The 25,858-nt window shown below is 30.5% G+C and overlaps 2 protein-coding genes and 1 non-coding gene across 8 annotated transcripts; 2 read left to right on the top strand and 1 right to left on the bottom strand.

Moving 5' to 3' along the window:
* Positions 1–600: 600 nt before the first annotated feature.
* Positions 601–8,401, bottom strand: LOC103503850 (serine/threonine-protein kinase STY46-like). Of its 6 annotated transcripts, XM_008468226.3 has the most exons (17): positions 7,929–8,400; positions 7,010–7,124; positions 6,652–6,752; positions 6,453–6,551; positions 6,106–6,160; positions 5,727–5,837; positions 5,505–5,555; positions 5,234–5,409; positions 5,049–5,156; positions 4,601–4,674; positions 4,338–4,513; positions 3,643–3,738; positions 2,993–3,073; positions 2,840–2,893; positions 2,075–2,212; positions 1,899–1,965; positions 601–922 (listed from the first exon to the last, which is right to left on the bottom strand). In XM_008468226.3, the coding sequence occupies exons 1-16, from the start codon at positions 8,120–8,122 to the stop codon at positions 1,948–1,950; spliced, it is 1,647 nt and encodes a 548-aa protein (XP_008466448.2). In that variant the 5' UTR covers positions 8,123–8,400; the 3' UTR covers positions 601–922; positions 1,899–1,947. The 6 variants fall into 6 exon arrangements, 5 of the variants coding, with proteins under 5 accessions (XP_008466448.2, XP_008466447.2, XP_008466449.2 ...); XR_540891.3 differs by having other exon boundaries at positions 1,899–2,212; XM_008468225.3 differs by lacking the exon at positions 601–922 and having other exon boundaries at positions 1,765–1,965.
* An 11,480-nt stretch (positions 8,402–19,881) lies between these two features.
* MIR171F (microRNA MIR171f) lies at positions 19,882–19,970 on the top strand. The gene has a single exon (NR_120782.1). It is a non-coding gene; the product is annotated as a microRNA MIR171f (primary transcript).
* A 3,765-nt stretch (positions 19,971–23,735) lies between these two features.
* On the top strand, positions 23,736–24,662 carry LOC103503851 (plastocyanin). The gene is made up of 2 exons (XM_008468229.3): positions 23,736–24,518; positions 24,606–24,662. Exon 1 carries the CDS (start codon positions 23,987–23,989, stop codon positions 24,485–24,487), a length of 501 nt encoding a protein of 166 aa, XP_008466451.2. The 5' UTR covers positions 23,736–23,986; the 3' UTR covers positions 24,488–24,518; positions 24,606–24,662.
* Positions 24,663–25,858: the final 1,196 nt, after the last annotated feature.

Genomic DNA, 25,858 nt, shown 5'->3' on the forward strand with positions numbered 1-25,858 from the left:
TTTCTTTATATTTTTCTTTCGCACTTGAACCTTCCCTTTTTCGTATTTTATTACATTACTTATTGAAAGTAAAACACAGTGTGTGAAAGAAAATGTGATATTAGATTATATTGAGGTTCATCTCAAAATCAATCGATAACGAGAGCAATAAGATATATGTCTTATAATCAAAATCAATTGACAAAGAGAATCCCGGACGTTTCCAATGTGGGATTTAACATCCAAACACATACCAAATTTTGCCTATCTTTTGTTCACCCATTTTCATCACTCATATCAAACACATAGTTAAAATATTTATAAAAGAAATAAGAAAAAAAATTGCCTTTAGCAAATTTTATCGGATAGTTGGATGTGATGCATGAATCATGAATAAATATGATTTCCGAGATGCATCTAGGTATTTTTCTCTAATATTAATTTTTATTTCTTAAAAAAAATCTAATATTAGTTATAAAGAGAAATGTTGGCAAATCACTCCCAATCAAAGATTTGCTCGATTCATCGTCTAAATTCCAAAAAAAAAAAGAAAAACGAATTTGTCCGTGAGCAGTATTGAAAAATTTATATTAAGAAATTGTGAGATTTAAAGAGATAAGATGGTAATGAGTGTGATATGTAATACATAAAGACTTGTAATTTCAACTATAATTCAGTTGCAAAATGCAAATATCTCTTAAATCTAATTTTCTCAACTCACGAATTCCCAGTAAACAACAAAAATTACATAAATCAATAATTTTCAGACGCCCAATTTTTTTTTTTTTAATCAAAATTACAACATTCTATCTCATTGCTTCTAAATACACTCCAAATATATTTACAAAATTTTGCATAAACTTGCAGGTACGGCAGATACACTTCCATTGCAGGTTGGCTATTGCTGAAGCAATACCATTTTGAGTGTGGCCTATTTATTTCCCTTGGACCAAGAAAAATCGTTCGGAAAGATTAAAAAAAAAAAAAAAAGGGTATTGATTCGGTAAGACGAAAACTCAACCACTTTTTGACAATTTTCCAATACATCTAAACATCAATGACAAGATAAATCTATTTCTAAAAAGAACTGAAAGGCATTTTTCCTAGAAGCAGAAAAAAAAAATGCATAAGTAAACTGAGTAAATTTTTGGCAATTAAGCTAATCGAAACTTCACCAAGTTTTTCATTAAAAAAAAAAAAAATACTTAGGTATACTTCAAACTTGAAACTACATCTATTTTTGTACAACCCATCAATTACCTAATTAAGAAACTACCTATGGCAAGAAATGTGAATTTTTTTAAAAAAAGTTAGAATTATTATTTTCTTTGTCTTTGACGATTCACTTAGTTTAAGACATAAAGTTCCTATAGGGGTGCAAACTCACTTTCTCATTAGTGAATAGTGAGGGTTTTTATATTTTGCATGTACGGTGGTAGGGTTGTTTGACAATCAATTTTGTGCTCATATAATGCATGTTTTATGTTGATATTTATAAACATGACACAATATATCAATCTCACTAATAAGAGGATTTCAATAATACATTTATCTTATTTTATATCAATCACTTAATTACTTTTATTTATTAAAACCACATTATTTAGATAAACGATCAACACAAAATATTGTCTAAAATTCAATAAAACAGTCCGAAATAATGATGGAAGTACCAACAAAGTTTTGGTTTAATGAGTCAAAACAATCAAAGTTCAATTAGACAAATATTAGCAACAAAGAGTTTATGTTTTGTTTTGAATCCCCCACCCATTGTATATACTAATAAATTTTCAACTTTTTATCAATATATATATAAATATATGTTAATTTTATGTTGAGAAAGATTCTAGATTTTACAGTCATGTGAAAGCAAATTTACAACTTGGGAAAAGAAAATTAGATGTAGTTAGATACCGTACTTTTGGGTCTCCTCCATAGAACGTCCTTTCTCCACCCCAGAATTTTTAATCATCTTCCAGAAGGTTCCTGTCACTCCCAAGTTTCTTATTATATATATAATCTTGTTCCAACAACGTCAAGTGCCTGAAAAACAAATGAATAAATTTTAACAGTTTCAAACACAACTTTTCCCTACCTCCTTTGGTGGTGTCTGTTTTAGAAGTCTCGTAATTTCCGAGAATTCGGGTCTCAAAGATGGATCCTGCAGCCAGCATTTCTCGAGCAAATCCACGATCATCGGATGAGCATGCCTCGGAATCTTAGGCCTCAGACCCTGAAGTTCATTTCCCAAGTTACTTGTAATTTTGAAGTCATAAAAACTTCACTACTTAGAATATTTCTTTGCATTATTATTCCACCATTATATTTCTTGAAAGCTTTGTTAAATTGTTGAATTCTAGTTAACCTACATTATGCACAACAATTCTAAGGAAATTTTGGTGATGATATGCCTAACTTGCTGGATTTTGGCAAAATATTAGAAGTGTAGTTATCCCAACTAAGTAGTGATTTTCATTCTTTTTGGTATTAGTATGAGTGGGGAAAACTGTGAGTGATACAAATGCTTTGTGATGGTTCTTTGTAATTGAGGTCAGGGAGAGATTTGTAGTGGAATTTTATCCATGTTTTTTTCCGTTAAAATTTCCTTCGACGCTAATTCTTGTAGTCTCGGTTTTATTGCTCATTGCCTTTTTTTTTTTTTAATTTCTCAATTATTTTTCTGTTTGTTCGTGTATTAGAAGCGCAAGGTTTTTCAGAACACAGCTTACAGTTTATTTCTATAGGCACGTACAAGATCCATACACGATAACAATAGGACGACAAGAAGGGTATGAATAGAGGGAAAATCGAAACAAAACAGCCTTTTTCTTTATTTAATATTGTGTGAATATGGAAATACCTTCTGGACCACGCCTATTGCTGCTTGTAACGGAGTCAAGTTATTATAAGGCAGCTGCCATTCCAGACACGAAGGCAAGGATGTAACCCCAACATGGTTAGGAAGAAAATAAAAAACGAATGCTTGCATTTTAAAATAAAGAAACGGATTTACCTGTCCTGTAAGCAGCTCCCACAACACTATCCCAAAGCTATAAACGTCAGCTTTATGATCGTACGGTTTGTGCTCAATAACCTTGCATTCACCAACAACAAACATTCAGAAGTCAAACAAGGGGGAAAAACTACCATCCCAATAAGGAATAGCAACGCATCTACAAACACAGCACCTAAGTGGAGGAAAATATTTTAGTATTGGTGAATGATGTGCCAATATCATTTCCTCTTGAAATAGAGAGGTGTCAAGAGTGTGAAAACTTGCCTTCAAAAAGTTCTATGATTCCAAGTCCAAAGTTACACAAATAACTACTCTGAACTGAAGTATATTAACGACTATAAACCATCAATGACTATCCACATGAAGAAACAAGTTTCTTCTTCTTTCTTAGTTCCTTTCCAGAATTCTTAAATACAACTATTGCACATCTGAAAAACTTCCTAGGAATGGATTGCCGTTCAAGCCATATTAGTGCTGTGTGAAACTGAACATGTACCATATATGACCATGAAAAAATGAAAATACGAGATACATAGAAATCTGATCCGTTACACATTGCTTGAAAACTAATATCTACAGCTTTCATGAATGCCAATGCAGCACCTGATGTCCACCGAGTGAATAGTATATATTTGCATGATACTAACCTCTGGAGCCATCCAACGATATGTTCCAGTTTCGGCAGTCATCACACCAGATTGAGCTAGCACCCTAGCAACACCAAAATCAGCTACCTTGACGACCTGTCAAACATTTTGGTTTAATATGGGGCTGGAATAGAGAACAATCGGATGAAAAATGAATTAAATAAAAGAAAAAAGATAAAGGAAGCACACTTAAGAAAGGGACCCCGGGAATAACTTAGATAGGATTGATATTAGCTACTCAGCAAAATCAAATAATGATTATGCCTATAGATATTTATTGTATAAAAGAAAAATCATTGGAATCGAAAAGTACTTCAGAGCCTATAGGGCAGAGTAATGGCATTGAAGTTTGAACGTGTCAAATTTTAAATATGTAACGGCTCAATCTTGCACCTACCCTACTTTCACCCAAAACAACTTCCTAACATTGATGAGTTTTACAGTGACTGTACTTTTAATGCTCGTGTAACATTACATTTTAGTGTTGAAAGGATTCAGGGTTGACCAAGAGAAACAAGAATGGGTTACGTTACACTGTTCACTCTCAATTACGTATAGCATCAAAGATTGGTACAGTATTTTTCATTTATTCCATTATTGACATTAAAAGGGTCATATTCATATAAATCATTGAGAATTTGACAGGTATATGGTATTGACCATAAAGATAAATGCAAAAATTTATTTCTTCCTACCCCATATTCATCCATCAAAAGATTTGCAGCTTTTAGATCTCTATGGATGATATTCTTTTGATGCAAATAGTCCATTCCCTTCGACACATCAATTGCCACTCTTAGTAAGGAAGGAAAACTAAGAACGCCCTTTTGTTGATGTAAAAAGTCGTGTATGCTTCCACCAGACATGTACTCTACCAATCATGGGAGATTAATTTACACAGTAATAATATAGGAAAATCTCATCAGCATTATATCAACAAAAGGTGTAATTAGGTTACCTGTAACAATGAAAAAGCTTGGAGGCCTAGTAGATGCACCAATAAATTGGACAACATTCTTGTGCCGAAGTTTTCTACAAATTTTAGAAACAAGAGAGTGAAATAGATGAACTACTGAGGGAGTGAAGGCTTAGATTGTCGACCACCAACAGGTACTTTTTTTTACCCAGGTAAATTGAACTTAACATTAGTTTCGATGTTAAAGAAAAAAGATAAACAGATGATATAAGTAATGTGACATATATCAATAAGTGTTGAAAACTACCTATGCCCCAATAACATTTATAGGATTAACGTAACACTTTTTGGCGATAAGACAGCCGAATTAGCAAACTATGAAATCGCGATAATCATTTTTATATGAAGAGAATATATACAAGAGACAAAAATAGAAAGAATTAGAGAACAGATAGCAGCATTGTGGAAAATTAAACTGTGATATAAATACCTCATGATATGTATTTCTTGAACAAATTCCCGCCGTACAGTCTCATTCAAGTTTTCATTTTTTAGAAGCTTAATAGCAACATCTTGACCACAAAAGGTGCCTTTATACCTGCACCATTAGCATCACACTTCTCAATAAGCATCTAAGCATAAATGGTGCATTACTGAAATCAACAGAAAACTCACAAGTCACTAAGAGATCCAGACGCAATTTTCTTCTCAAATACTAGCAGGCTTGCATCAATTTCCCATGCATCAACTTCGTCTCTTGGAATGTTGACATACTTTGTGGTGAACTTGACTCCAAATCTGTCTTGCTTCTCAGTATGGAAAATGCAAGGTGTGAATGGAGGATGCCTTTTCTATATAACTCAACTAGTTAGAATTTAAATAGCATCTGAGGTGAAGTATAACCATCCTCAGGAATGTAACCTTTAACAAGAATATTGGCAGAAACCTGAATCTTTGATATTTCTTCTGCCAGTATATCTTTTAGCTGCTTGGTATCCTGTAATTTCAACACTCCGTGTAAAAAAACAATTCATGGATGGTATAAATAATATTGTTTTAAGAAAATAGGTCAAGACCATTCTGAACTGAAAAAATATCCAATGTCCTGCCACAACCCATTCAATGTTGTGTGAAAATGAGAAAGAAAAGCCTTGAAAGACTATATTACCTCAATTATCCAACCATCAACTACAAAAACATCCAAAGAAAAGCCATCTGTTGTTGAAAAAGCATGTGCTTCTTGAATATTCAGCCCAATCTCAGAAAGTAAGGACGTCAACTGAAAGGTAATTTCTGCTATGAATGTCTCACATCTAATAAAAAATTTAGCTAAGTCCAATAAATCATATTCATTATTCACAACTAATTTTCTTCAAAATGTTGTGCTACAAACATGAGAATGTTACCAAAAGCATAAACGCTTAACTAAGAACATTAGTTCCTCCAACAATAATGACTCTCTTTACTAGTGTGTAAGATGCTCCTTTACAAGAAGCTAGTTAGCTCTAGTAAAAACAAAAATTATATAATTGAGGGAGTGAGTCTACCTGACTGAGCAATTTTGGCTTGTCAATTGTTGATATTGTAATTTCATGCATTGGCCTGAAAGTATTGGGATGGTGCTTGAGAACCAAGGGCATACAAAAAATTTTCATTGTTAACCAATCCACATGCAACATATGTTAAACAATTCCAAAGAAAACAGAGGGGGCCATTGTACTCTTATTAAAGTGACATGGAGGAATCACTGAAATTTTGGTGGTAAAGAATTTTAAGGTCACGATATCAAGCATTTATAGTACAGATAATAAAAGAAAAAAAAAAGGACAAACTGTAAGAACAGAGCCATTGAGGCATGTCCTAAAAACTACTCAGATCTCAGACCATTATTTACCAGGAGAAAGTCCCCCGTTGGTCTATATCATGTAATTGGCTGGTCTCAAAACCATATTCGACCCGTGTTGATGAACCAAATGCTGGTGGGGGGTGGTGTCTGCTTATATATGGAGAAAAATTAAAATAAAAAAATTGTAGTTATAATATCCTTGAATTCCCAAATATACAGCTAAGTTCAAATCTTCACTTAACCCTGCCTCTGATTGCTGTCATAACCAGAAAACCGCTCCTGGTCCACTTTTTCCTTCAAGCTCCAATTAACTGACTTGCCAAAGTTCCTGCCAGGAGATGAATGAACCTGCAAGGTGACCAATTTTTACATTTGCATTTTGTCGGTAAGAACAAGATAGAATTCTAATACAGAATGTATAAAGGTTAACTTTTAGAACACTGGGAAAGTTGAATGAAAAATACTCTTCAGGCAAATAAAACAACAAAAGTACACTAAAAGAAACTACTTAATCACATAAATAGCAAGAGATGTAAGAGGAAATTCCATTACTTCTGTCATATGCAAATCTAGTGCAATAATCAATAGTTCGTGATAGACATTACCTGTACAAGACGAACGTCAATTGCAGGTCGAGTATCAGGATCACGTGCCATGTAGAGAAGATTTTTGTGCATGAGAACGTCTTGAGCCCTCTCAACATTGACGTCCATAGCATACCTTTGACAGTATATTTCCACAATAGTCATACCACAAGGTCATAGTAATTCTAAGACGGCAAAATAAATATAACTGAACAGATTTGAACCAAGTCTCACATTGACCACACAATACTGTTTTCTATTCTCTTTAAGAATTAACAGATTGAGTTGAAACCACATTTTTACATGGTTTTCAACACCCTAAAACAGCAATACCCGACCACCTTGTACATATCGATTTCAAGCTTCTTAAAACTTTTCAAGAGTTTTAACTACATGAAGTTTTTGGCTATGTCTAATTATAATTTATCATATGTTCCGAGACTTCAAAATTTACATCCCTGTTGAATAATATCTTGAACAAACAAGTACAGTATTCTATTGATTTTGCCTAGTGAAGCTAGTATATATTTCATATAAAACAAAAACAAAAACGCGCGCACGAACACAATGACACAAACATTATAGAAGAATTACTGATTCAAGCCACAAATTATTTTTCCTTTTCCTTCAGAAGCACATCTAAGAAGTGTAACATCAAGAAGGAAAAATCAGCATAACATAAAAATAAAGATGAACTTTTCCGCTTCATCAATCCTGCTCCAATTTCCTCGTGATCAAAGCCCCGTAAAACGTAATTGATCAGCATAACTGAAGAAAAATACTTTTTCTCAAATCGGATTGCACTAGCGAAAAAGTACACAGTCGTTAAAGCGCCAGTGTACAACGATACAAGAAGACGGAGAAAACACGATGAACGGATTCAGATTCCAAGTAAGCAAAGAGGCGAAAAAGGACTAAAACTAGGTCGAAAGTAGCGTACCTAGTAGGAAGTCGATGAAAATGAGCCCAGAGTTCATCCTCAAAACCAGGAAGGCTGGTCTCCGCTTCGTGCGACAGCCTGAGTCGACGAAGAACTTCGTCGTAAACTCCAACCTTCTGCTTCTGTCTCCAAGTCTGAGCTGAGAAGTCATCCACCGCTCTACTACTACAGCTTTCGGTATCGTCCATAGCCATGGGAGAAAGGAAGAAGCGCACAAAACGAAGTCAAAACAAAACCGTTTGAAAGATCCAAAAGATATATATATCCTCTCTCCGGCCGGGAAGATCAGCGAGGAGTAAAAAAACTTTCAAGGAACACACAAAGCAATTGGTCCGGTGAAGAAACGGGGGGTAGAATTACAGTGAGGAATGGCGAAAAGAGTAGAGAGGAAAAAGAAGGGAAGTTGGTAAGGAAATTTGGTGGTGATGAAGTTGCTGAGTTCTTCACTGCCTCTCTTATTAAGTCGTTTTCTTTCCCTCTCTTTGTTCCTTATTAAAAATATAAACACTTGATATTTTTAAATTATTAAAACAAAAATTACATATTATTCTTACTTTCTTACATACTTCACACTGCGCTTCATCTTACACTCCATTATTACTTTCACAATTTTTATTTTGCTCATTATTTACTTTTTAAAACTTTCCTTTTCTATTATTAACACAAAAATTTGTAAATATAACAATTACGCTTAAGTACTACTAAATAATAAATATATAATAAAAAAGTATTATATATTACTTTTTTTTATATATATATATATATTTTTTTTTTTTTTTATCATCGGATACGATTACTAAAATGAATGAAAATTAGGATGAGGATAATGAGAAATAAAATTAAAAATGGTATATTAAAAAGGAATGAAAAGGTAATTTATAAGGTGGTTAGGTCGTGGCGCATTGGGCATCCACCTTTGGTTGCGGTTGTCGACGTGGATTCTAACAAAAACCTCTTCCGTGCTTTGCTTATATCACCACTTTTATAAATCTCCACCCACTTTAATTTCGTCATTCCCATTAACTTCAAACAAATTCATTCTTTCTTTTTTTTAATTACATACATTTTGACTTCTTCGTTATTTTCTATATACTATTCTTCATTATCTTTATTTCAACTATATAATATAATATATTTTCAAATCAAACCTCATTTCTCAACAATATTATTTTTATTTCTAAAGTTATATATATATATATATATATATGACTTCATTCACCATGACATTAGACTCTTAAGTGCTTGGTTATAAAATTAAAATTTAATGCTTAGATATTTTGATGAGAAATTTTTATAGGAAATATAGAAAAAATAAATATTAATAAACGTTCAGTCTTTGACAATAATAAACTTATATTATGATATACTTGTACCAATTTTTAATATTAATAGACTTTTATCAACATCTATTTTGGTCGTAAAAAATATGGGTGTTTAAGAAACCGATAACCCAGCCCAACTCGATTATGTGTATAATATATATAAACCGAAAACCTAAAACCTAAAAGGAAACCTTCCTTTCAAAGGATAATATAGACTTGAAATTTGAATGTATAATAAAATATATCACTTTACCCCTTGAATGAAAATTTGTTTACCTCACAAATTGAAAAACAATACAAAAAATTATCTAAATTATAGAGATAAAAAAAAAACTGTCAAATTCAAGTTAGGTTGACCATGGGATATTGAACCAATAAGGTTCATTTTTTTTTCTCTTGTCAATCTGAATACTTTAGCTTGGTCCATAATTTTCCTTCAACCGACTTATGTACACTCGTAATAAAATTTTTTGCTATAACTTGTAAATTGTTTGGTCAAAGATGTTAAAAGATGAGGTATATATTAAAAAGAAGGTAATTCAAAAAATAAAATTAAGATGTTGGAGAAAATATATATTTAAGAGAATGGGTACTGTGTTGAAATTACTATTAAAAATCAACATTTACATCTAATCATGAAGTTGACATTTGTTTGACCATTCTTGTTATGCACTAAGGAGGCCACTAAGGGGGCAAGAATATGAATTTGATTGGGATTTGAATGCTATTTTGAAAATAGATTGTTTCTATATATATATATATATATTCCCTTTTCCAAATGAATAATCTCTATTGATTATATATTTAAATATTATATAATTGGTCAACTTAAATATAAAATTTATTCAAAGTATATACACTAAGAATATTCATTCGTTTGAATCCTCCGCCCCTAAAATTAAATGACTTAAAAAGCTTTAAATCTTATACTAAAAGTGATGTGAAAACACATTAACATGTCCCCTCAATTTAAACCGATTTAGGTTTATTTTGTAATATAGTAAAATAAACTAAAATATTTATAAGTGATTTTTATTAATACGAGGATTTTGTTTAAATAGATTTTTTTTTTATTTTTGGGCTATTTTCAAATATAATAAAATATAACCAAAATATCAATACAGTCTAGTATCTTGATATCGATAGATACATAATAGACTTTCTATCTTGATCTATATTAATCTATTATAGATAGATTGTGATATTTTACTATATTTATAAATATTTTAAAATATTTTGTTATTTAAAAATGTTGAAGAGATATCCCATAAACTATTATAATTAAAGTTATAATAATGTGTATTTAAAACTTATGTTTATTTTAGTTTAGTTTGAATTAGATTAATTCATTCCCCCACTTACTTTGAGAAGCTTTTATAACTCAACTTTGGAGGCTATATTATTGGATGGATTTATAGATCAAAATTTTATTATAATTAATAGATGATTAAAATGAGTTAGTTGGAAATGACGAATTAAATGTAATTAAAGATTTTAGTTTTGATAAGCTTGAGTGGGACTTGAAAGTGCTTATTGGATAGGTAACATCATCATCAACAACATCTATCAACAAGCTTTATAATTATTATTATTTATTGTTATGATTATTTTATAAAGTAGTGATTATCAATATCATAAAGAATAAATAATAAAAGATTCTAATGTATTTTATGACAGCCATATCCTAAAAGGATGGAGGATGATGGGGGAAAAGAAGTATATCCGACATGGATACATAGAATTTAATTAATTATTCAATCACATTTTAGGATAATTAATAATAATAACAACATTTGTTTACTTGTTAATTTTGGTTTAGTTAGTTAGATATGAAAATAAATAATTAGAATTAGATTATCTTTTGATCTTAGATCAAGGGATAAGTAGAACTAGATCGTCCTTGTTTCGAAATTAAAGTATGATGGTTATGACTTACATAAATACTCGTTTTGTATCTCGGTCCAAATCAACCAATAATAATAATCATTATTATTTAACCAAGGTAAAAACAACTTTGAACGATCAAATTGTAGATTTTTCGAATGCTTGGAAAATTGAAAGTATTTTTACATTTTATTTTTAATTTAATTAAAATAAATGAAATAACCAAAGTGGATGTAAAAAAAATAATAAAACAAAAAGTAAAGGTAGTGAATATATAATTAATATTCAAAAGTTTATATCTTTGATTCTATAGTTTCTTTATTTATTATTTTCGATTGATTCCTTCCTTATCCCCTAAATTCTTCCGTTTCTAATATCCATAAAAAAATTTAAGAAAAATATGTTCGAAACAATGGAATCAAACGAGCAAATGACCAAAACGCCCTCAACTGATGTAGTGGTCACGTTGCCTTTTTTAAGTTCTCAATATCGATTGGCTCTCCCACAGATTGGGGGCACAGTTTGTCATTTGCTTTTTATTATTTATTTATTTTATTACAACTTTTTTTTTTCTTTTGAGGTAGCAGTCAAATTGTTTATTTAAAGTGGCAAAGCCAATTGTATTATTTTAATAAATAGGATTCACTTCACGTTTAAAATGCTATAAGAAATTAATTAATAATCAAGTATTGTAAAATAATTAATTGTAAAGTTGACATCATTGCAATGCTCCAATTTTGTTATTCACTTTGTAGTTCAATTCATTTGATTTATATTTTGGTTCTGAATTTGTCTTTCTTCGATGTCATTTTAAATGTTAGAAGAAAACATCAAGTTGTCTATGAAAGTTGGCATGATCTTTTTCTCAAAAAGCCCAAAGTTTGATTGTATTGAAAAAGAGTTTTTCTATTGAAGATTAATTTTGAAATCATAGAAGGAGATTAAAATTCTATTTTCGTACTTTTTTCTTTAATCAAAATAAGTTTGTTTTAAGAAGGAATTTTGAATGAAATGAATAAATGAACAAAATTTCAATGACTGCAACTTACACTCGTGGATGATGGATAAGTTCAATACTTGATTTGTGGCATTTGACAAATGTAGAGACACTCAAGACAACAACACAATACGATCCTTGATTTAATTCGCAATAGGATAAGAGTGTCTCATAGTTGTCAAATACCATATTTATTAAATAAACAATTTGATAGCATACTGTCATGTGGTTGGATTTGAAGCTAACCCAAAGTGTGACACTTGGCTAAATAATACTCCCGTGTAGCCAAGTAAGCCTTCGGGAGGTTAGTGCACCAAGCACTAAAGATGTATGTGCAGCGGAAGTATTTGAGATGCTTGATGGACAAGAGAAAGTTGGGAAGAATGAGGGAGCTAGGTTTAGCACTTCCTTGGAATCATTCCTTTTATTCCAAGAATGCTCAAATACAAATGGGTTACAATGGGTTTAGTCCTTTGCCAGGGTATTGCCATTTGCAAAGGATGAGGTAAGGTTGCCTTGGTTGGCTAGGACATTCCAAGTACCAAGGTTGATTACAAATGAGCCCCTTTACTCCTATTTATAACATTCACAACCGACCTAGGGGCTTCGAAGGTCGATTGAGAACCTATCTAGAACATCCAATGTGGTTTGGCCCCTTACAATTGACTTTAGAACATTATGGACCTACCATGACACTTCTGACCTATCGCATCCTTCTAGACAGTCATGGAAGCTTTTGGACGTGTCTAAATGGTGCTAGGCTGGGCGCGCACTGACAAGTGCCGTCCGGGACTCTCGCGCACATTCCATCCCTATCTCGGGTGTTCGTGGGCCTTCTAGAGTCTTCTCAAGCCTTTCCGTTCGTCATCAAAAGTTCTAGAAGCATCTAGGACCGTCTTGGCTTTGGACGGACATGGGCGTGTGCCTATCGCGTGCTTGGACTACACACAGCGTGGCCGTGGGCATGCACATGGGTCGCGCGTTGTGCATTAGGGGCGCACGCGTAGTGTCGTATGTCTATTGCCTATCCGGGGTGCATGCGCCTTGCCTGGGCAAGCGTGGGCGTGCATGCCTGTCGCGTGTATGCAGGGCTGGTCGTCTGGCCATGCACATGTGCTAGTGATGGGCTGTGTTGGGTGCCAATAGCCGTGCTAATGGGCATCTGGGCATGCCATGGGGTCGTGCACGTGGAGGTATGCATTTGGGTTGTCCTAGCCATTTGATGTGGCACGCATGCAGGGCCTATGTGTTGTCTTTGAGAGGCACACGCCAATGTCATGGGCGTATGGTGTGGCCACCCGCAAGCTGTCTTAGGGCCACATTGAGGCTCCTTCGTCCCCATCCTGATGGAGCCGTGGGTACATAACGGCGCAAATTTGGGGGTGATTTTGGTATCGTTTCACGAGACGTGACAATAAGCTCTAATATCATTTTTTATGATATGAAGTTTCATTTCAAAATCAAGTAGGTAATGATGATCAGGAGAGTATGTAGCAGTAGTTCATCTATCTTATAAAAAGTACGAGTGTCCTTAGTTTTTTCAAAGTGGAATTTTCAATAAATAAATTGAAATTCTCACAATTCACTGCTCGAATATAGTGTGAAATAAATCATATTTCAAACACATGGAAGGATGACTGATGAGAATACACTATCCCTACCATTATGTAAAATTGGGAAAGGCTCTTAGATCTTTGATCAACCCAACTCTTAAAGAACTAACAAAGCACCCACCCAACACCAATAAGGTTAATTAATTTAGATATAATGTGAGTGTTAGTTTAAAATTTGTAAGTACTTAATTAAAAAAATAAGTCATTTTGTAAATTTTCAAGTGTTTTGACGATAGTAAAAATGATATTTGAAGTGTATTTTCTTCTATGTTTGGATTTTTAAATATAAACGTTCTACTTATAACTTAACTACATCTTTATTATTTTAAATCTCTCTATATTACAATTGTTTACTATTTTCTACTCATAATCTCTTTCACTTAATTTTGTTATGACGTTTATTGTTTTCTATTTAGACTAAAATTTTAAACTAAAGTAAATATACATTATTATAATCCAGACTAAAATAGTTTTGATTCGAAAGACAGAATATTATAACTCATAAATGTATTAACAAGTAAGTGTCCCAACCACCCCTGTAGTTTTATAGAGCATAAAGGGTGTACCACTTTTCACATCTTGGGTGATTAAATGGACACAATCATCGATGTAGAGTGCGAACCAAAATTGCCTAAAAAATGGAACAATAAAATGGAAGACATATAAAGGAAATTGTCAAAAATAAAAAAGTTGAGAAATATTTATACTTCTTAAAAAAATCAAGTGTAATATATTTTTATTTTCGTGGTCTTTTTTTTATAGAGAGTAAAAATTTTAGGTATTTTCTTACTGTTGTATAAAAAAAAACATCATAAGTATAATTATCAGGTCATTTTTAAATATATTAAAATTAAATTAAAATATTTTATAAATATAATAAAATATAATTTGACAATGGCAAATACATTGCTAAAAAATAGGGGCTTTATTGAAATTTCATCCAAAACTTCTTCTTTCTTTTCTTTCTTTTCCCCCCTATTTTTTCTTTTTGCTGTTGTTTTATTATTTTCTTTTACCTCAAACCTTTTGTTTCAACAAAAATCACATCTAAACTTAGATAATTTTATTTTCTTTGAACATTCCTTTAATAAAGTATTGACTCTCACAAGATTTTAATGTGAATTACAAAATATGTATTTTATATAATATAATAAGATTTCACTGAAAAATAAGCTTAGAATATGTTGGATTCTAAAACATTATTATATCTTTTTACTAGATTTATTATTTTTTTCTTTTATAATTTTGTCAAATTCGGATGAGTGTATTTTTCTTTATGGTGGTTTCCCTGTAAAAAGAAAGTTATCATAAGTGGATGTTGTGACACTTAATTGTTAGAGTGTTTTCGTGGACTAAAGGATAGAAGCGATATAACAAAGAAGAAAAATTGTCGAACTAAGAAAACAATAATAAATAGACAAGTAAACTGGGATTGAGAGAATAAAATGGATTTAAGAAAATGGAATAATTGAACTGAGTCAAAATGATTTATCAACCTCGACTTGGTCGAGGATGAATAACATAATGTACTATGATCTATTTGGGACTCGAGAAGATAATGATATAGGTTAAAAGTTCAAACCAACTTCCTCGGTCTCACCCAAAACCAAAGATGAGACTCAAAATTTGATGAACGAGACATGTCAAATGCATGCCCTAATCCATTTAGTTTGAGAGATAACTTAGCTTATCTAGGAATAGGATTAAGAAACTCAATCCTAATCGTGATTGGATTAAAGATAAATCCTAGACCAAATTCTCTTATATTATTGAGTTTTTTTTACTGGCTTAGGCATCAAATTCTTTTTTGTTTGTTTTGTAGGCTCTTCCTTTCTCAATTACAAATAACGTTATTTTCACGTGAAGTTAACATATGTATGTGTTTTTCTTTAGCCAAAATTTAACGAAAAAAATAACAAATTAAACATTTATCTAATTACGTATGAGGTTCAATTAATTACAAGAATTTTTATTCATAAATGTTGCATATCGATATCGATTTTTTACCCTTCGTCCAATGTAATTTCTTTTAAAATTATTTATACAAAAATAGTTAAATTTTGATTTACCGTGAATTTAGAATGGATTTTTTAAGTGTTTGATTTAAAAAAATTATGTTTTTTTTTTTTAAAAAAAATGTTTATCAATCACTCAAAATATTTTTAAAAACATTTTTAAAGTACATTTTAAACCACTTTTTATATAAAAGATTTTAAATAAAAATGATTATTTTTTTAAAAAAATAGTTAATCCATATGGTCCATACTTAACTAGCATGGATCCGATATAACAAAATGAACAATTTTGGCTTTTATATTTAAAGTATGTTTAGTTTCAATCATTGTATATTCAATTATGTCCACTTGTTTTCCACATACCTATTCAAATAAATTTGATTGTTCTATTATGGTTTAGGGGAAAAATTTTGTTTTAAATGATAAAACTATTAAAAAATTTTATAAATATAATAAAATTTTACTTTTTATTCGTGATAAACTGTGATAAATACTTATAGACACCAATCATTATCTATTACTCGAGTGGTAGTTGTATATCCAAGACTATCATTTATTATCACAAATAAAAAGTAAATTTTGTTACATGAAACAATTACAAAAGTTGTCCTTTTAAAATGTCAATAATACAATCATATAGTTTTATTACTAATAAAACAATAACCGGTACCATATTTCAAAGGTTAATTTTCATAAATGTATTTCTTCTTTTTCCTTTTTTTTTTCTATTACGATTTCTTTCCATCATATTTTTTCTTTTCCTTTTTTTGCTGCGATTTCTTTCCATTGTCTTTTTTCTTTTTTTATTCTTCTTTTACGTCGTTTAATTTTTTCATCGTATTTCTTCTTTTTTTTTTCTGCTGTAATTTCTGTCCATCGTCTTTCTTCTTTTCATTTTCTCTATGTCGTTTAAATTTGGATAACCAAATCTAAACAACCGTATAAAAAAATAGCAAAATCTAAAAGATCGAGTATAAAGAATTTTGAAAAAAATCATTTAGATTGGAGTAGCCAAATGTAAACGATAAACGATTGTATAAAAAAATAAAATAAAAAATCGGTATAAAAAATCTTGAAAAAAAATCATTTAGGTTGAAGTAGCCAAATGTGACCGTGTAAAAAAAATAAAAAATCGTGTATAAAGAATATTGAAAAAAAAATCATTAGCCAGATATAAACAATTGTGTAAAAAAGAATAAACAATTGAAAAATCTAAACGATCGTGTACAAAATAATAAAAAAAATCGTGTACCAAATTAAAAAGAATTGTTTCTTTATTTTTTTTTCATTTAATAATTAATTTAATTTAATTTTTATTCAAGTTTTAATAAACAATTATTAAAAATTGTATTATTATTAACTTTAATGTATTTAAAATAAAAATACTTAAAATAGAAAAACAGAAAACTTTTCCCATAGAGACCCGATTCTCTAACAGGAAATCCCCAACCTCGACTCCCCAAGATGGGGAGTGGGGTGGGAACGGGAATAGGGAGTGTCTCGCTCCGCCTCGGGCCTATTGACGACCCTTTGATTAATTTAATCGATTATTGTCGTCAACCTCTAATCACTATTTTTTAGTGACCACCATCGATTACTGTTTCCACGACAATTTTTTAGTAATTGTTTGTGGCCAATTTTTTAATAAAAATATTTTTTAAAAACAAATGTAAAAATAAATGAACAAAAAATATATTATAATTAATTGGTTAAACAATTTTCAAATATAAAATATGATTTGGTATTGAAAATTATTTTTAAAAGTTTGGAACCAAAAAAAATTTAATTGCTTAAAAATCAATTTTGTAAAATCAACTGTACTTAATTTCTTTTTTCTAAAATCACTCTTCTAACTATCATTTCTAAACACACCCTAAATTTAATATTTAATTTTACACTTTTAAAAATCACTTTTTTCATATTATCAAATTTTATATAGAATGATTAGGACATGTTTAGAAGTAATTTTGCGATAGTTAAGATCGTATTTATTATGTTTAGAATCAATCAAAACGATGCTTTTGTACAAATAATTCAAAATCAAGTTGATGATACAAAATATAAGTGTAAAATTAAATATTAAAGAGACAAATATAGTTTTCATTTGGCTTCTAAGTTTGAAAATGTTATATATTTAGTCTTTTTAAGTCTTGAAATTTTAATTTTGTTAAACTTGATTTTTTAAGATTAAGTTCAACCTCAATTTCTTACTAAATATTCACTTTCCAGTTAGCTTTTGATGTTAATGTCTATTATTGACGGTCGTCAAGGCAAGACCCAAATATCATACCGAGTCTAAGCCCAAAGGGGGTATTAGAAGAAAACATAGGAGAAGCTTACCAGAAAGGAAAATTAAGTACACTGTCCCATAGTTTGGGTCAACCAAAAAAGTTCTTAAATATATATAAATTATTGGGACATAATTAAAGCTATACTCAGTACAACACCACTATATACTAATTTAGACATTTGAATATAATATTCTCAACACCAAATTAATATGAAAATCTCTTACATAAGTCATCTTCAATGCAGACACAACCCTATGGTCAAAATTTATAATTAAAATTTCAAACTCAATTCTATTGAGGATGGAAAAATAGTAAAACTTACTTGCTTATATATATATATATATATATATATATATATATATATATATATATTATTTTAATAATTTAAAACTAATTAATAGACATTTAACACTACAAACAGTAAATAGGTATTTATTATAAAAATCAAAACTAAAAATATAAATTTTGAATAAAATGAAACAGAAACTCAAAATTCAATCTAAAATATGAAACTATAAAATAATTGCAAAAGGCAAGGAAAATGATATTTTTCTTAATATTAAATCAATTAAAAATCGTAGAGACAAAATTTAAACTAAATTCAAAACTAAAAGTATTAAATTTTGGTCAAATTAGACCTACAATTACTATAAATTCAACTTTTTACCGATAAAAATTTAAGAATGTAATTGTAAGTATCGATAAAAAGAAAAGAAAAGAAAAGTGAGAAACGAAGATTCCTGTTTTCCCACATGCAGTTATTGCAAAAGCATGCAAAGATACGAAGGTGTATGGAGTGTAAATCCACACATAAATACATTTCTAAATACAATACTTTAATGGGCTCTGCCTCTTCCCCAACGAAACCATTCCCTTATTTAATGTCCTGATCTCTGCTTCTTCCCCACCACCACCACCACCACCACCACCACCACTCCCCAAAAAATACAAATTATAATTAATACTCAAATCTTTAATCCTTGTTCAAAAGAGTATTCACTCATATAAAAATAAATAAATTTGTTTTCGAAGATAATCTTGTTGATATTGTCAAACAAACATTAGAAAGAAATTAATACACAAACATCTTGTACACTTTTTAAATAACATAAAAGGTTTATTATCTATATGATCGTAATGTTTTCTTGCTTATCTTGTTACGTTATACGTACATAAAAAAGATAAAGGACATAACTTGAAAATATGGAAATATCAATACGTCGTTGTTTATGATGATCTATAGGAGTACTCCAATCAAAGAATCATAATAACAAGGTAATGTTTATTGAACGACGTAACTTGATACACGCTTGCGAATGTTCCGAGTTTTAAAATTCATTATCAAATTTATTTATTAGTTTGATGTTTTCCTAATTGATATGTAGTACACATAGTTTTAGGGTATGAATTGATTATTTTGTCCCCGGAAATCTTTTATAATACCTCAGAAAAATTATTATCGATTACTACTGTAGTTGTAGAAAATTTTTGAAGAATCAGGAGTGACGACCGTTGGAGCGAGGGAAATTTATTTGAAAAGAAAAGGAAAAGGGAAATTCAATGCTATGGTCCGGTGTGTGTTGAAGTTTGATAGTGAAAGCGCTTTTAATGCCACCTAATATTTAACCTAACATTTTTCCCTCTCTCTCAAAAACAAACCCTAAAACCTCTCTTTATCCCTTCTTCATAAAACCACAACTCTCTTCATTTTATCCCTTTCATCTAATCTTACCTATTTTTCTTTCATTCTTTGCTTTCCAAACCCTAATTTTTGTGTGTATTTGCAATTGGTATATGGTCTCCCTAGCTCTTCCTGTTTTGAAATAGTTTACTCTGATATTGGCCCGGTTCACTCAAATACATAACATATTCATCATTTACGTTATATTTGATTGAGCCGTGCCAATATCTCAGTATACTCTTTTGTTTTCTTCTCAAACTCTCAATTTCCATGAATTTCAGGTTTGTTTCTATATCTTATTATTATTATTATTATTATTATTTGTTTTTACGAAGATTTTAACCTCTAAACCTCTTTGGGATACAGAATAATTAATAATATCTAACTATGCTCAACTTTACATTTATTCTATGATCGAAGGATTCACAGCTCATTATATATATTCAAATTAAGGGATTGTAAATATTCTATTCAAATCTAGTTTACTACCAAAGTCATTTTTTTTCGAGTATAAGAGTAGAGAAATTCAAACTACAAATCTATCTGTTGTTATATTGCGCTAAAACACATTATATTTCATTTAAGTTAATTAATTAAACCCACTTTTATATTATTTTAAGTATGACATATATATATATATATATATATTTTTTTTTTTTAAAAAAATTAATGGACATGTTTTTGCAAGGACAAGGCTAATCTAAACCTTTGATTTTTGGTTCATCAGTGTTTATATTTAAACATGGATTTTCTTAAAAGTGAGTGAGTGAGTGTTTCAATAGATGGGTTTATACTTGAATAGTAATAATATCTTGTTTTTATTTAGAAAAATTAATTTACTTTCATTTCACAAATGTATGGAAGATTATTTTGTAGAATTTTATAATAATATATAGTCTGTATATATTTATTATCATTCAAATCTTCTACTAATTATTACGAATTCATGTGAAAATTTGATATAAATAAATAACTTTTGTAAGTTAGATATTATTAATTTATGGATTCATCCAAAATAATTCAAATCAACATTAGTTTTAATTTAAAGATTGTATATTCTTTTGCTCAAGTTAAGTTAAAATACTATATATATATATATATATATATATATATATATATATTGGACTGAATATCTTTTCCGTGAGACCTCCTATGGTCATGCGGGAGAATATTCTTTCCTTTATGCGTGGACAACCCCCACTCTGCGGTTATTATGCCTCCTTTTCTGATTTGAGCACTATCACACCATTTCTTGGTAATCTTTACGTCTCGGGTAAAAGTGGACTTTTTGATACTATACTGGGTGCTTCGAATTTGCCAAGAAGTTCTTTGTTACATGTTCAGGGGAAAAATTGAACCTTGAACCTCTATGAGGATTCCTTCGAGCTCCGGGTCCTCTTAGAGCCTTGGCTTGGGGTCGGATGGTAGGCGGACTGGTAGAATTGGATCGGAGAGCTCACTATCAGAGTTGGGCCTAGTGATAGGTTTGAATTGCTTTTCTTCTTCTCGTATTCCTTTCGGAGAAGCCCACTACGCGGCGAGGGGAGAAGCGAAACGACTGAATCTAATAGGAGTGGTATTATTCAATAGCTCTCCAAATAATAAGGAGAGGGGAGAAGCGAAACGACTGAATCTAATAGGAGTGGTATTATTCAATAGCTCTCCATATATATATATATATATATATATATATATATATATATATATTTACTTATATATTTTTTTTTTAAAAAAAATGTTCTAATTTGATGATTTTTTTGGGATAATCTATTCATGAACAACTCCTAATTAGAAATTGAGAAGTTTTTTTTTTTTTTTTTTTTTTGAGTTATTGAATTGCTAACCTTGGTATATATGAAAAATAATGGAATAAATGTCGAGGTTTGAAAAGTAGAAAAATAAAAAAATAAAATATTTACGCTATTTATAATAGATAAAATTTATTACACCTTATTTTTTTTTTTTTTAAGAATTATAAATATTTAATTAATTTTTCTATTTTTGACCAATTGTGTGAAGCATTTTATATATAACATTTCACCTCTAAAAAAAGCATAAATAAGCAACTAAAAACAATCAAACCCAACCTCCAATTCAAATGTTTTTGATGAATGAGTTTGAGTTTGGTTTCATTTATTTAACCCAAATTGACAAAGAACAACTTACAACCAAAAAACTAAAAAGTGCTTCAACTCAACCTACAAAAACCGTCATCATAATTCTTTCTTTAAGAAGAATATACAAATTACTTCTGCAGCTGCACAAAAGATTCCAAATGATATAACATAATAGTTTATGAAAATTTAATGCATTTAATTTCCCCTTCCACAGAAGACACTATATTTTTCAACTACCCAACAATACCAATAATTATCATTATTATTATACCTCTAATTAGTAATTAGTCACAACATAAACAGCTATTCTCATTAATACATATAATCAACAACTTCATAAATTCTTAAATTTGTATGTGTACTTGATGGGTGTAGATTTAAGAAGTCCAAGAGTTTGACACCCTTTGTTAAAATGATATACAAATTCCTGCAAATTAAATTTACCATTGGTATGATTGTTGTTGGAGTGGTCACAACACTAATTTACTAATTAGCTTCGTATTTAACATAGTTGGCCATGCGAGGAGGTAGCTTTTGAACTTCCAATAACCTGGCTTGGAAGGACGTCGATAAACAGAATAACAACTATGCTAAATTTTGAATAATATACTTTATATATATTATATAAAGACGACAAAGTTGAGGAGCATCCGTCCCCTACATTTGTTGGTGCTCATATCATCCTATTGCATATGCCTTTTACCAATGAAACCCTATCTCCTTAATTATTTCTACTCCACACTCATAATTATCATTCATTTATTTTCATGCATGACTTTCTTTTACCAAATTTAGTTTCCAATTAAACTCCATTAACTACCAACAATCAACTCCAATAACGTAACTCACATTCATTCTAACCAATTGTTTGGATTGACTCGAGAAAAAAAAATGTTTTTTCTAACTCATTTTTACTTATACATTTAAAAATTCTTTTGGAAGTGATCGTCAAACATTTTGATATTTTTTTCCTTTTAAAATGACTTATTTTTTAAAAAACTTAAATATTCAAAAAGGTTTTCCAAATGAATGTAATTAATTACTCAACATAGATCTCCATTAATCATTATTATATGTAACAATAGTAATTCAAAGTAAAAAAAAAATTATGTGGAGTGCAAGATGAAAATTTTGACCTATTTTACATGATTTGAACTATATGTTTATGCGTACCTATGATTTAACTCTTATATACACATATTTTTGTCTCAATTTAATTTAATTTTACGATTTTCTTGAATAATTTTATTCTCTAACCACTTTTGAAAAAACATTTTTTTAAACTTTAGAAAGAATATCTTTACCAAACTTAATTCAATATATGAAAATAGCTAAATAAAATTTAAAAAAACAGATAACCACCCTTTGATAACTGTAGCTGATATCATTAATTAATTGTCATATTTGTCATATTTGCAATATGAAAAAGGAGATGTCATGAGTTTTTTTTTTTTTAATCATCTAATGCAATTTTCTTAAATTTAATTAATGTGAAGGTGAGAGAGAGAGGCAATTTCAAATTTTAGGTAAGTATTATGAATAAGGTTACTTAACATTATTTTAATTTAATTTTACATTATGTTTTATTTGAATTTTTTTAAAGACTCTCATTTTTCCATTTTGGAACTTTTGGAAAAGAAAATTTTACTTCAATCTCTTATGCAAGCAAGTTAAAACTACATTTGTCTTTTCATGGGATTTTTAAGGAGATGTGTGGGGAAATACAATAAGCCTTTTTTTATTTGCAATTTGCTAAATGTGTATTCTTCCAATTGGCTAATTATTAAAGTGAAATTTAGATTGAAAAAAGAGATAAAATTGAATTGAAGTTGTATAGATGGGTTAGGAATATGAAAATTGTTTGAGATATAGTGAGTATTGGTTTTATCCAATGCCATGTCATAGGGGTGGAATCCAAATGAACCAATGAGAATCACTCAAAAGAAAACAGATATAATGCACTATCCAAACCTAAAACTAAAAGCCACACATTGCTCATCCATTCACTCCCATTCTCAAAACCACACAAAAATAAATATCAAATCAATCTCTTTCCCTTTTCCATATATACCACTTTCCCCTCTCTTCGCCTCTTTGATTATTACCCACCAAATATTCCCATATATCTTACAACAACCATGGCCGCCGTCACCTCCGCCGCCGTCGCTATCCCTTCCTTCACCGGCCTCAAATCCTCCTCCTCCTCCAAACCCACCTCTGCCATCCGCCTCCCTTCCCCTGCATCCCCAAAGCTTAGCGTCAGAGCCTCTCTTAAAGACGTCGGTGTAGCCGTTGCCGCCACCGCCGCCAGCGCTCTTTTGGCCTCAAACGCAATGGCCATCGAGATCTTGCTGGGTGGCGACGACGGTTCTCTGGCATTCGTTCCCAACAATTTCACGGTGGCGTCGGGGGAGAAAATCGTGTTCAAGAACAACGCGGGATTCCCACACAACGTGGTATTCGATGAGGATGAAATTCCGAGCGGAGTTGATGCCGGTAAGATCTCGATGGATGAGGAGAACCTTTTGAATGCTCCCGGCGAGGTTTATGAAGTTCAGCTTACTGAAAAAGGAAGTTACTCGTTCTACTGCTCGCCTCATCAAGGTGCCGGAATGGTCGGAAAAGTTACCGTTAATTGATGATCCGATCCGATGGATTCCATTTTTCTATGTAATGTTCTTTTTTTTTTTTTTTTTTTTTTGATTTATGTATAATAATTTAAAAGTTGAATGTCTTTGGTTTTCCTCTTCCACTCAGAGACTGTATGCCGTAGAGCTCATAAATGGAGATTCAAAAATTCACTATTGATGTAAATGGTATTTGTTGTTTGTTCTCTATGTCTTTTCTTCGTGGGCTTGCTTTCTGGCCCATTTGAAATTTTGGCCCAATTTAATGTATTAGTAACGGGCCTAGGCCCAATCTTCATGTATTCTCACGATGCAAATGCCGTCATGATGCTTATAGAGTTATCTTTGATACACTCTTCTCGACCATTATCACTGTTTATTAAACAATATCACTATTCACCAATGGAGAATTGAATCTAAATTTTATTATGCCTACATTTTGTACTATGTTATTTATATCCACATATATTTTGAGTTTTAGAATTACTAGAACTAAATTTGATTGTACGTTAACTTGGGGTTTAACATCACGACATTAAAAGTTGTTTTTGGAGGAATAGAGAAAATGACATAGATGACCGAAAATATGAGATTCAAATGACAAATAGGTCTGTTTTCTTAAGACTGATGAATTTTGGCATTACACTAACCCTAATTGTATTTTTTCCTCTTTTCTTTATTTTGCAGTGTTGTTTTCTTTTTTTCTTTTTGAGTTTCATTTTCTTTTTTCTGCGATTCTTTTTTCCATACCTTTCTATGCATTTCTTCTTCTGCCTTTTCTTCTTTACTTTTTATTTTTTTTAAAAAAAAGTTGTTCTTTTTTCTGCAATTCTTCTTCTGTTCTTTGTTGCATTTCTTTGAAAGGAGAATTGAACATTTTAACAATGAATATCGAGTGAACTTTTGAATGAAGCATAGAACAGTGAGCATAAAATATTATAATATAGTGTTGGGATAAACACCTTACCTTTTGGATCAATTATCTCACTCTTGTGTGAATCTAATATAATACTATCAAATGGAAACAATGATAATAATGATAAAGTATGAACTCACATGATTTTAACGTAGAAAAAACTTATAAATCACAATACGTAGATGGTTTTTAGAGTAAAAGAAGTAAATTCAAATGGTTCATGATGCAAACAAAATACCAATTTTTGTTCATTTTAAAGAAGACACGTAAAAAAGCTCATTTATCGTAAGAACTCTTTTCAATATATTTTTTTAGCTTACAAAAAAAATATATACATATAGAAATATACTTCTCCTATGATACCGATATAGAAATATACTCCTTCTATGATATAGGGATTGTTTTTTCACCATATCTGCAAAATGAAAACAGTGTGTGACAAATTTGCAAATTTATACCCTCAAATG

Source organism: Cucumis melo, chromosome 4 (assembly GCF_025177605.1).
Source record: "Cucumis melo cultivar AY chromosome 4, USDA_Cmelo_AY_1.0, whole genome shotgun sequence".
Taxonomy (NCBI): domain Eukaryota; kingdom Viridiplantae; phylum Streptophyta; class Magnoliopsida; order Cucurbitales; family Cucurbitaceae; genus Cucumis; species Cucumis melo.